Below are 12318 nucleotides of genomic sequence, written 5' to 3'. Positions count from 1 at the left end.
TAGCATTTAAACCATTGTTCAAATTTACTACGGAAAAATTGTACAGCCAAGCATACCCACTGGGCAGACGTCAATTCAACGTCTATTCCACGTTGGTTCAACGTAATTTCATTGAAATGACGTGGAAATAAAGTTGATTCAACCAGTGTGTGCCCAGTGGGTAGTTTTGCTTGCAGTATTGACATGATGGCATGATTTACATAAGAAGATGACCAGAGGACAGCACAATGACCAGAGGACCTAAAGGCACAGTGTGTGTGTATATCAGTCACAGCACAAGGCTAGGAGACGAAGGACACAATCATGTCAACCTGGACCGGGATGACAGATGACATTGCCATGACAATCTCCACGTCAACCAACCACTCCGTGGCCAGCATAGCCCGAAACTAGGTCTCACAGATCATAGGCACAAAGAACACCTGGTAGAGTGCACAGAACACAGACTTATTGTTCATCTCTAAAACATACAGTATTATTTACATATTGTAAGAAGCAGTGAGTCGGGCCTATGTTACAGTGACCTACTAAATTATTATATCATGACTGACTTTCAACAAAATGACAGGATTGTAAAAAATAAAATCACATGCAGCTAGCTACATTTAGTGTTCTTGTGCAAGTGTCACAAAGAAATAAATATGGTCATGAGTACATCATTCTAAGAGACTTCACAAAAACTACAAGCACAATGACAGAGTAGGGATTTGAAAGAAGGTACTCCAGAAATATTGAAGTAAGAGAATAAAGGTAACATTTTTAAATCAAAGTCAAAAAGTGTTTCTGTAAAATACACCCATGTAATTTGTTTTATGCTGCTCAATGTAATACAATTCAGTAACAGCAGAGGGCACTCTACTCTTTATGTCTGTGCTTTCTGGTCCAATGCAGTAGACCTATAGTTTCACTCTCAATTTACCAACCGAATTGCTTTTTTTAAGTGTCAAGTTGATTGTTATCCCTGCTACATCGGTAAAGTAGTTCAATGGCACTCAAAGACAAGACAAGTTTGACACCTACAGTATTGGTCAAAACTATGTGTCTATTTTGTCCTACTAGAATCATCTGCCTTAAACAATTGAAGGCCTTGAAGAAGTGAGCTCTGTTTCCTTAGGACATTATGTTTGCCATTCTAACACACCACACCACACCCCTCTCAGTTCCTCAGATAAAGGTGAGAGAGCAGTCATTACAAAACAAGGACACCCTCACTTCACTCTCATAACTGAGAATATTGTATGTGATATGGCTATTAAAGGGATATTACTATTAAACTATTAAAGTAAGCTAAACAACATATAAAAAACGGTATTAACTGCCATAAAAACTACCATACAATGTCAGTCACTCTTTTTATGGTCAATGTCATGCATGTGTGACCTGATTGTCACCAAAACATGACTTAATGCTAATTTAATCCAATCAGACAATGATGAAAGTGTCTCCCTGTTTATAAACCTGGTAGACAATAGACAGAAATCCCATTAGTTTGTTTGCCACCTCAGGATGTTTGGGCAAGAGGCAGGAATGGTAGATTTGAATAGCAAATAGCCATGCAAACAGCAATCACAAGCTGCCTTGTGCACAATAACAAACTCCCCTCAAGAACAGGTTCCTTGGAAAACAGGATGGGATGGTTTCATTCAAGAGCAGTGATTATTATGGGTGTACAATGCTAGGCCATATACATTAATGACAGAGTATCACAGGTGATGCCACCTCTGACTAAGGGAACCATGACAATAAGAGAATAAAACCTGGTCTTTTTAAGTGTTCTGAATGGCTGAAGAACTTGGAATATTTAGAATGCAAACTCATTCTCACTTGGTTAAGGGCCACTTCCTGTTAGAGACCAGGCAGTCGCCCACTCTCTCTGCTTCATGTACATTTACCTCTGAACTGATAGTCACTCCTCAATGGTTGATTCCAGGAATGTCAACATTAGCCTTAATAAAATAGGTTCTTAGTGCATATCGGAGGGCAATCTACTCATGCAACCTTCTCTACTTTCACTCTGAAGGCACTGAAATGAATATAGACAGGCACATCACGGCACACAGTCTCAAGTGCACTATTACAATAGCTTTTGTAACATCATGAGAAACAAACTAATAATAAACATTGGAGAATTCTGGAAAGGGGGTCACAAATACAATCATATAAAGGAAATGGAATATGGCAATCCTAACAGCTAAAAAGGGTAATATTGACCCTTGACATTTTCTGTCAATGTTAAATTGTATGTTAGTTTAAAAACACAGGAGGTGCTGAATATAACTATTTCAATTGTCTCTCTTTCACCACAAGGCCAAGCACCATAGAAGTTGTAACTCATAAGAAATGTAATCCTCTATGAAAGCAAGAAGTGCTCTACAATGTTAGCTAACACTAAAATAATTTTTAAAAGAACTCTCATTAAACAAAACCAACTAAAATCTCAAGAAGGCTTGTCACGGGACTAGCTGCAGAGAAAGAACCTAACCTAACCCATGGTCTCATCAGAACAGAAACACACTGTACAGCAGTATGTACAGAATCTACAAGTTTACACAAAACAGTGATCACATTTCACTTGTGTGGTTACAGTTTTTTTCTGGGGCCAGGGAGAGGGGGAATAAGGGAGGGACGGAGAGAGGGGTAGCTTTTTGGGGACACCAGAGGCATCACTGTAGTGCGAGGTGGTGGTCCTGCCAGGGGGGTAGGGTCGAGGTGGGGAGGGGTTGACAGGACGGTCCTCTCAGAGTGAGTCTGGCTCTGGGGTCACCACCATTTGGGTGAGAATGTCTATAAGGTGGTCCAGGCCATAGAGGTAGCCGTCCTCACGGTTGCCTTCCTCCCAGGTGGCTCTGTGACTCAGGACCTGTCCCTCAGGCAGAGGGGTGGTCTTCCCAAAGTCTATCATCCACACCTTGGCCTGCTCCCGCTTGTCATGGACGAACAGCAGTGAGCTGCCAATCACCTGGGGAAGAAGAGAAGGAGAGAGGGATCCATCTTAGCCCTCAAAACACTGAGATCTCTGTCAGCACCAAATACACAAACTAGCAGCGGACCCATACCAATAGGATGAAAACATTTAGTTAAAAGAACACTTTTCCCCCTGTTTAGAATAGGCTAAGACAGAATTTTTAAATATAGTTGAAATGTGTGTATGGTAGCCATCTAAGAATAAAGAGGGAGAAGCCTAATGAAGCATTTTGTATGGTCTATATCGCCATATATAATCCTGTAAAGGTTGTTATCGGCATTGAGTAAATAACTGCCCATTAAATCAACATCCTTCACTGTATTTACACTGTACACATTTTTTTACTGTTAAACTTCACCTTACGACTTGGAGGTTCAGATACTTATTTGATCTAATGATCCTATGCTTTCTGTAGTTAAATACTCATTAAGGCATTGACAGGGAAAAAACATTGTACTGTACATACCAGTGCAATCCAGATGATTAATTTTACAGGTGTGTCTTACTCATAGAGATGTACAGAGCTCATTACTTGGAAATAACCCGTTTTAGCCATTGAGGGCTTCCTCCATTTTAAAGTAGTCAACTGGGTGGGGATTTCTATGSGTTAGGAGCTATCAGCCAATGATCAGAGCCTTATCTTCTTCTTCAAATTGGTTTGCCTAGTTTAACAGCTTTAAGCTATGACGGCCATCTAGTGGTCACAACAAATGAAACACAAGATTTGATTCAAGACTCCAGCACTGCAGGTGGCAGTAAGTCAACAATATTAGCTTTACACTTTTTTCAAACATCAAAAGAGGAAGAAAATTGACTAACATAATGGCACAGATACAGCGTTGCGATCTCTATACATCTCTATGGTCTTACTACAGTATGTCTGGACAGATGGTTGATGTAAAATGTGAGTCCAAATAATCTTATTGATCAGCTATTCCTGAGTTTAGATCAAATGTCACTATAAAGACCCACTGGTGACACATACAGTAGGTATATCTGAGGGGTTAACATACACAGCCTGTATCTGACTCCAGCTAAGCAGCAGAACATAGGTTATTCCTGGGAGGTTTGTTCTAGGGCCTGTGTCTCAACATTTCCTCTGAAACGCCACAGCACCAAGAACTTTGGGGGGGAAGGTGCCCCTTTGGGGGGGGTAACAATTTATAGGCCTATCTGCAACAACAGCCATCATCCCACATTGTAAGCAAGCTAATGCCAGGCCTAGATGATTGACATCGGGAAGAGTGTCTACCTATTTGGCACAGCATCTCAGTGCTAGAGGCGTCACTACAGACCCTGGTTTGATTCCAGGCTGTATCACAACCGGCCGTGATTGGGAGTCCCATAGGGCGGTGCACAATTGGCCCAGCGTCGTTAGGGTTTGGTCGAGGTAGGCCATCATTGTAAATAAGAATGTGTTCTTAACTGACTTGCCTAGTTAAATAAATATCATCTGATCAGAGTGAATGATGATGTAATAGTTAGCTATGCTATTGAAACAAACTTGTTTTTACTTAATTTCAGTTTGTTCTGCAGCTGAAATCTGAATCTTACTAAGAAGCAGTGGAAATGCCCCATTCTTTGTCACTAACAGTGAGAGACACATAGGACAGATCCAACTCAAAAGTAGCCTCCTACCAGTATTCAAGTCTCCCCGCCCGGTGCCAGTAGCCACTGCATGCAAGTCAGACGAGTGAGCTATTGGGGCGGGGGACATTTTCTGAGATTCAAGAGCTTATGAAATTAGCTAGTTTGATGTGAAATTCGTTACATTTAAAATGTAATACATAMAATTTTAAAAATACACCAAGCTTCAAGGGCACTTTTCAGTGGAGGGCAAAAGGGCATGTACTCTGGCATTGGTTGAGCCCTATCTGTTCACGTGCCTGAGCCTGACTACGCTTCCTGTTTGGAATAACAATGTCCTGTGATTAGTAGGTGTTTGTATAGATGCCATTGTTCATGTATTTCCACTGCCCAGATTGTAGCCTCCTGTACCAGTTCAGTGGCATTCATTTCAGTAAATGTTACAACTGTAGATAAAATAGGTTTTGTTTACCTCGTGGGTCTTGAAGAAGGTTGATATTTCCAGAGTGTTCCTGATTTCCTTCAGTCTGTCCAGATAACAGTTCTGAAAACAGACAGGCGAGAACAAAATAGGTATTATTCAATCTACCCAGGGAGATGTGGGAAAATCTGAGCTGAAAAGCTTTCATTAATTCAAGGCTCAAGGTGAAAGTGTGTTATTTCATGTACAAACTATGTTAGAAATACCCCAAAATTGAACTGAATTTAAATCTGTATTCATTACACAACGTTACTCATAAACAGACCATTGTGTGAATTTTGATAACTCCATAGTGCAAACCTTATTGGCCAACAGATCAGCTCAGTAGAGAGAGAGATGAAGATCACACATGAGTGACAGTTAAGTACACAACAGTGGGGACAAGGCCCACCACACAATGACAGATATAGTGGGTTTGGCTGGGCTTGCCAGCCTTGGCTTGAGCCTAGTGGTGCCAGATAAACATATGACAAACCAATGTGGAATGGAATGGAGGAAATCTTGTTTGAATGTTTAGTTTCGGGTTGGGTTAAATGCGGAAGACACATTTCAGTTGAATGCATTCCGTTGTACAACTGACTAGGTMTCCCCCTTTCTCTTTACTTTCCCTTTCCCTGCCCTGTTTCCAGAACCCTGGGAGGCCCACATCACACACAGCCTCCCCTGGCGATGACCTCACTTCCTGGGCCATTAGAGAGGGGGAAGTCCATGGGAGCTCCCTCCAGAGGCCTTTAGACCATGGCGAAGTGAGAGGGAGGTCTGTCACAGCGGTAGGGGGCTCTGGCTCACAGACACATAGATGGAGGCACACACGCACACACACTCACTCACACACGCACACACCGAGAGACTCACACACACATGCACACATACTCACCAGGATGTTCTGGTTTCCTTTGACAAAGTCAGTGAATGCCTCTGTCACTTGCTCCCTGCTCCTGGTCTTTTTAAAGTCTCTGTTTACCGTCCCGTCTTCCTTCTGCAAAGAGGAAGGGAAAGAAAGAGCTGAGGATGGGGCCTCCAACATTACATTATGTCTGAGGGGAGGCAAAATAACTTCAAAAGTCAGACCCATACCGTGGAACTTACTATACCATTCTACATACTGTAGATATTTCTCTACGCAGGAAAACCCTGCTGAAAGAGGTGAACAAAACAGGAAAGTGGCCCAATGTTTTGCATCATATTGCTTAGACAGCAGGACATGTCTGCACGTACTTAATGTGCACATATTCAAACACTACCACAACGCTGTGCTTTACTGTCTCAGTAGATACACTACATGACCAAAAGCATGTGGACACCTGCTTGTCAAACATCTCATTCCAAAATCATGGGCACTAATATGAAGTTTGTCCCCCCTTTACTGCTATGRCAGCCTCCACTCTTCTGGGAAGGCTTTCCACTAGATGTTGGAACATTGCTGCAGGGAYTTGCTTTCATTCAGCCACAAGAGCATTAGTGAGGTCGGGCACTGATGTTGGGCAATTAGGCCTGGCTCGCAGTCGGCGTTCCAATTCATCTCAAAGGTGTTCAATGGGGTTTAGGTCTGGGCTCTGTGCAGGGCAGTCAAGTTCTTCCACACCGATCTCGACAAACCATTTCTGTACCTCGCGTTGTGCATGGGGGCATTGTCATGCTGAAACAGGAAAGAGCCTTCCCCAAACTGTTGCCACAAAGTTGGAAGCACAGAATCGTCTAGAATGTCATTGTATGCTGTAGCGTTAAGATTTCCTTTCACTGGAACTATGGGGCCTAGCCCGAACCATGAAAAACAGCCCCAGACCATTATTCCTCCTCCACCAAACTTTACAGTTGGCACTATGCATTCGGGCAGGTAGTGTTCTCCTGGCATCTACCAAACCCAGATTTGTCTGTTGGACTGCCAGATGGTGAAGCGTGATTCATCACTCCAGAAAAACGCGTTTCCACTGCTTCAGAGTCCCATGGCGGCGAGCTTTACACCACTCCAGCTGACGCTTGGCATTGCGCAAGGTCATCTTAGTGTGCGGCTGCTCCACTATGGAAACCCATTTCATTAAGCTCCCGACGAACAGTTATTGTGCTGACGTTACTTCCACAGGCAGTTTGGAACTCAGTAGTGAGTGTTGCAACAGAGGACAGAAGATTTTTACGTGCTACACGCTTCAGCACTCGGCGGTCTCATTCTGTGAGCTTGTGTGGCCTACCACTTTGTGGCTGAGACTTTGTTGCTCCTAGACGTTTCCACTTCACAATAACAGCACTTACAGTTGACCAGGGCAGCTCTAGCAGGGCAGAAATTTGACAAACTGACTTGTTGGAAAGGTCCTATGACGGTGCCACGTTGAAAGTCACTGAGCTCTTCAGTACGGGCCATTCTACTGCCAATGTTTGTCAATGGAGATTGCATGGCTGTGTGCTCTATTTTATACACCTGTCAGCAACAGGTGTGGCTGAAATAGCCGAATCCACTAATTTGAGGGGGTGTCCACATACTTTTGTATATATATATACATATATATAAATAATGTAGGTGGTTGTCTCAACTAGCATAAGATACATATCTTAAGATGAATGCACTAACTGTAACTGTGGATAAGAGCGTCTGTCAAACGTAAATATGCAAGCAGACAATAATATGGGCATTGAGCTGGGACCCAACAGACACAATAGCAGCTGTGTGCACTCAAAAAACTCAGAGAGCCTTTTGATTCCACACACAGTCTCCGAGGGCAACCCCTGATGTCATGACAACAGAGAGAGCCAGAGGAGCCCCGCGGGCCGCGGCCATCTATGGACATGGTTGGAGTGGAAAACTCCGGACAGCCCTGCCGCTGCCGCTGCTCTCTACGCTGCCGGTCCAGTCTGAACTATTCATCCAGCACATCTGTCTGTAGCCCTCCAGAGTCAAACCACAGGCCCTCATTAGARGAGACAGATTCTGGAAGACAGTGTTACGGCCCAAACATGGCCAGGATGTCTCCCTCTTGGCTTTAGGAGGAATTAGACTCCCCTCGTGTAATCTAATTGCCTAGGAAGGATATGCTGCAGATATGCTCTTTTTTGTTGTTGTTGCTCCCAGCTTTTTACAAATAAGATTATTAGTATGCTTAGCTTTACTGAGGCAGAATCACACAATCAGACCATCTGTCTGTCTGTCTGCTGCACTGAATCTATTAATGGCAGCTTGGAGGAGACTGATGTGGGAGTGAATGGGATGCTTCAGCAACTGATGTTACTGTCAATAGAAGTGTCACAAGCAGGCCCTATGTGTGACAAACACACTCAACACAGCCTATACACACTGAGACTAAAGAGAAGGGATCCCCTCCTGTTGGCCCTGGCAACMCTCAGTATGAGGAATGCTATTAAGGGGCGACTGCAGGTTATGTCTGTACGCAAACCAAGCAGGACCATCATGGTCAGCCCTTACAAGCAGAATTACACTCTTGATTTCCCATTATAACTTTTTTCACCGTTTATAGTATCTACCGAATGTACAGACTGGCATATGTAGGATTTTTTCATCTTCCCTATAGTGTTTAATTTTCTCAACAATTAACTATTAAGTGAGTTTTAGAGAGTATGATGGCAGGTAGCCTAGTGGTTAAGAGCATGGGGCAGGTAACTGAAAGGTCGCTGGTTTGAATACCCGAGTGACAAGGTGAAAATCTGTCGATGTGCCCTTGACCAAGGCACTTAACCCTAATTGCTCCTATAAGTTGCTTTGGATAAGAGCGTCTGCTAAATGACTGAAATGTAAATGTTACAATGCATCACTCTACTGTATATCATGATGCATAGTAGTGTCCATTCACACAGCAGTTCAGCTGTCCTCACCTTGATGCCCTCGATGCGGAAGCCTAGTGTAGCGGTGGAGCTGATGGTCTCTCTCCACTGCATGTAGCGGGGCTTGGTGACCGCCTGCTGCTCCTGCTCCTCTGGTGTGGGCGCCAGGGGGTCAACCTCCACCATCTTCTGGTACATGTCCTTCCTTAGACTGGGCTTTTTACGGGCCTTGGTCAGCTCCTCCTCCAGGTATGTCCTTTGGTGGACAGAGAAGCAAAAGAGATTACTCACTCATTCCTATCTGTTTGGTACTGACTTGTTGAATGAGATTTTATGGTTTTATGGTGTTACCAGTCCAGCAACAGAATAAATGTCCTTTTATGGGACAATATAAAGGATATTTGTACTCTACATCTTAGAATACAAACATTGTCAAATACTATACCGGTAATTCTTGTTTGACAAAGTTGTTAYAGTATTGTCATGGCTATAGTGAGTGATCATATCCCAGGAGCCACCATGTGAATGAAGAAGAGCAACTGTTTTATTTCACATAATATACTTTAGAAGACAGGAGGGGTTCCCTTTTCCTCAGTTCCTCAGGGCCTCTGTTTTCTCAACCTTTCCTTTGCAGATTAAAATTCTGATTTGTGTTGCAGCAGCCAGCTACCTCAATAACAGGCCAGGCTTTAGCCTGTTAGAGCTGCACCACATTGTTGTGTTTGGACAGGCCGGTTTATCATTTGCTAATATCCTGGCCATCTGGTTATCTCTAACTCTGTCCATCTCTGCAGTGCAGTGCCCTTCCAGAAAATGTTCAAATGAGCAAACAAAGCTGTGCTAGAGAGGAAAAGAGAGGAGAGGGAGAAAGCAACACGGCTATTCATTTCAGCAATATAGGATACTGTATCAAAACAGGCCTGACCTGTTAGCATACAGTTTAAAGTGGCTCGGAAGACACTCCAATACTTCACTGGTCACTAATGACATTACAAAGTGGCTAAGGAGAGAACAATTATAACCCATATATGGTATACATCTGATGTAAACTGAACAAGGGAGAGTTTGACAACTGTAACACATATGTGGAGTTCAGCAGCCAAATAATTAATCCAAAGGAATGGAATTGGATTCACAACACTTTCCCCACAGGCTGATTTAAGTCATGGTGTGAAAGCGGGGCCAGCTGGCTGTCTGCTAGCTACAGGACGATCTCTTCACTGTAGGGGAGGGTGCCTGACTAAATATTGGACCTTACCCTAACCTGTCAAACCGGAACAAAGAGATCTGAGAGTTACCATGCCGTTTAGGTTGCTAGTAAAACAGTCTGATTTTGATTTAACCCCCTAAAACTTTAGTTTAGGATATCCACAGGGTAAACTGAGATTCGATCTGTGCCTAATTGCAACTTCAACGCAGAGATGCACCTGCCTATGAAAGTGTGTCGTTCCAGTGTCTGACACTCACCTGACGCCCATCTTGCAGTCCATGACGCAGGGCAGGTCGAACTCAGAGAGCAGGTCGTCCATCTGGTTGTACTTCTCCCCGTCCTTCTCCACGTCTCCGTGGTAGGCCGGTACGTAGGGCCGCAGCACGTCATTCATCAGCCAGTCCAGGCAGCGCTGCTCACAGTCACAGTGCTTCTTCAGGATCCGCCCGTTAGCCCCCGCCTTGAAACTGCCTGAGAGGAACCATCACATGCAATAAAAACATTTAGACAAACTACAGTAGAGGTTGTAGGCCTGGTTTACATTGTTTGGTCCTGTTGCTAAAGAAAAGGTCTTATCTGATTCTGAGTGAAATATTCAATTACAGGTAGCCTAGTTAAAGTAAATACTAATATTATGAAACTCTTAGCTATGCCATAATTGTAGTACTGARCCTTTGAAAATATGATGTACAAGTATATCCTGATGCTTAGCATGAGACTATATTTGAATTCCAAACACAATGGTCACTGTAGCGTMTCCAATCCAGCCGGGAGAAGGAGAGCGGAACACAGAACACACATTCCTTCCATAGCCTTATCCCAGAATCCCCACATTCCGACAGCAGCGTTGTCAAGGCTTACCTGCATGACCCGCCAGCTGGATCCAAGGGTACTTCTTCTTGAAGGACATGACGAACGGAGACCAGTGGACCATGTTCTTGATCTTCTTCCATGACTTGTGCTGTAWGGATGGCAAACAGAGGATGCCTTGAGTAAACCTACACTGTGTTGTGTTCCTTGCACAGTACTCAGTCTGTTTTCATAGCAAACACTGTAGTATTACAAGAGAAAAAAACAGAACAGTGCTCTGTTGTGCATGGATGTCAGTGTTAATTTATTATCCATTCAGAATCCAACCCACCACACTTTAACATTTGACTCCTTTTCCTGTCAATCACTAATGTAGTTGAATGTATTATTTTTGCAGTTCATGGTTAAAACAGAGATTTTTCTCTCAAGAGATGGTCACAGTCAGGCGCACATCTTAACTAATATTAGCATACACCACAGAATTATTACAGACCACAGGAATAATAGAAACCAAGGGCGAAATTGTGGTGTTGATATTGGGAGGGGAGAAGGGCAAACAGTAGAAGGGGTGTCCGGGGATTCCCCAGAATTTGTTTTGACATTTTAAAACACATTTCCTGCAATTCTACACAGTTTGACATGACTTATGATGCCTCTCTTGAGGGGTATATGGAGGGGTATTTTAAAAACACAGTATAAGTGGAAGGATAAGTCGTCACCATCATTAATGAAGGTATTTCAAGGCAAATATTAAGACACAAAATACTGAGTTGTATTATAATGATGCACTCATGCATATTTATTTAAATCAAGACACAAAAGATGAATACTGAGTTTTATTATAATGATGCACATGAATATTTACATTAAAAAGTTCCTGCAATTCTAGAGTTTGACATTAATAATATTTCTTTAATATTGAATATCTCTTTAATAAGTTAAATATCTAAAAAGCCACCTTTTAACTATTGTCTTAAATGACAGCTGTTTGTTAGACTGAATATCACGACTCTAAATATACTGGAAGGTATATTTTATCTCAGACCCCACCTGTAAACTATGAAAACCACAAAACTTGATTGTCAATGTACAGTTGAAGTCGTAGGTTTACATACACCTTGTCAAATACATTTAAACTCAGTTTTTCACAATTCCTGACATTTAATCCTAGTAAAAATTGCCTGTCTTAGGTCAGTTAGATCACTTTATTCTAAGAATGTGAAATAGAGAGAGAATGATTAATTTCAGCTTTAATTTATTTCATCACATTCCCAGTGGGTCAGAAGTTTACATACACTCAATTAGTATTTGGTAGCATTGCCTTTAAATTGTTTAACTTGGGTCAAACGTTTCGGGTAGCCTTCCACAACCATCCCACAATAAGTTGGGTGAATTTTGGCCCTTTCCTCCTGACAGAGCTGGTGTAACTGAGTCAGGTTTGTAGGCCTCCTTGCTCGCACACTCTTTTTCAGTTCTGCCCACAAATTTTCTATC

General features: G+C 42.7%; 1 protein-coding gene across 2 annotated transcripts in view; it reads right to left on the bottom strand.

Annotated features, from left to right (window-relative positions):
- The window catches only part of itpkb (inositol-trisphosphate 3-kinase B), a 42886-nt gene continuing 30568 nt past the window's right edge, over positions 1-12318 (bottom strand). For both annotated transcript variants that reach the window (XM_024135188.2, XM_024135189.2), the window contains exons 3-8: positions 10876-10975; positions 10272-10485; positions 8856-9060; positions 5911-6012; positions 5025-5096; positions 1-2959 (exon numbers count right to left, since the gene is read on the bottom strand). In XM_024135188.2, the coding sequence (XP_023990956.1) occupies positions 2738-2959; positions 5025-5096; positions 5911-6012; positions 8856-9060; positions 10272-10485; positions 10876-10975 (915 nt within the window). In that variant the 3' untranslated portion in view covers positions 1-2737. The remainder of the gene's footprint in view (positions 2960-5024; positions 5097-5910; positions 6013-8855; positions 9061-10271; positions 10486-10875; positions 10976-12318) is intronic.

The sequence above is a fragment of the Salvelinus sp. IW2-2015 genome, unplaced genomic scaffold (assembly GCF_002910315.2).
Source record: "Salvelinus sp. IW2-2015 unplaced genomic scaffold, ASM291031v2 Un_scaffold86, whole genome shotgun sequence".
Lineage (NCBI taxonomy): Eukaryota > Metazoa > Chordata > Actinopteri > Salmoniformes > Salmonidae > Salvelinus > Salvelinus sp. IW2-2015.
This window is presented reverse-complemented; position numbering and strand designations above follow the sequence as displayed.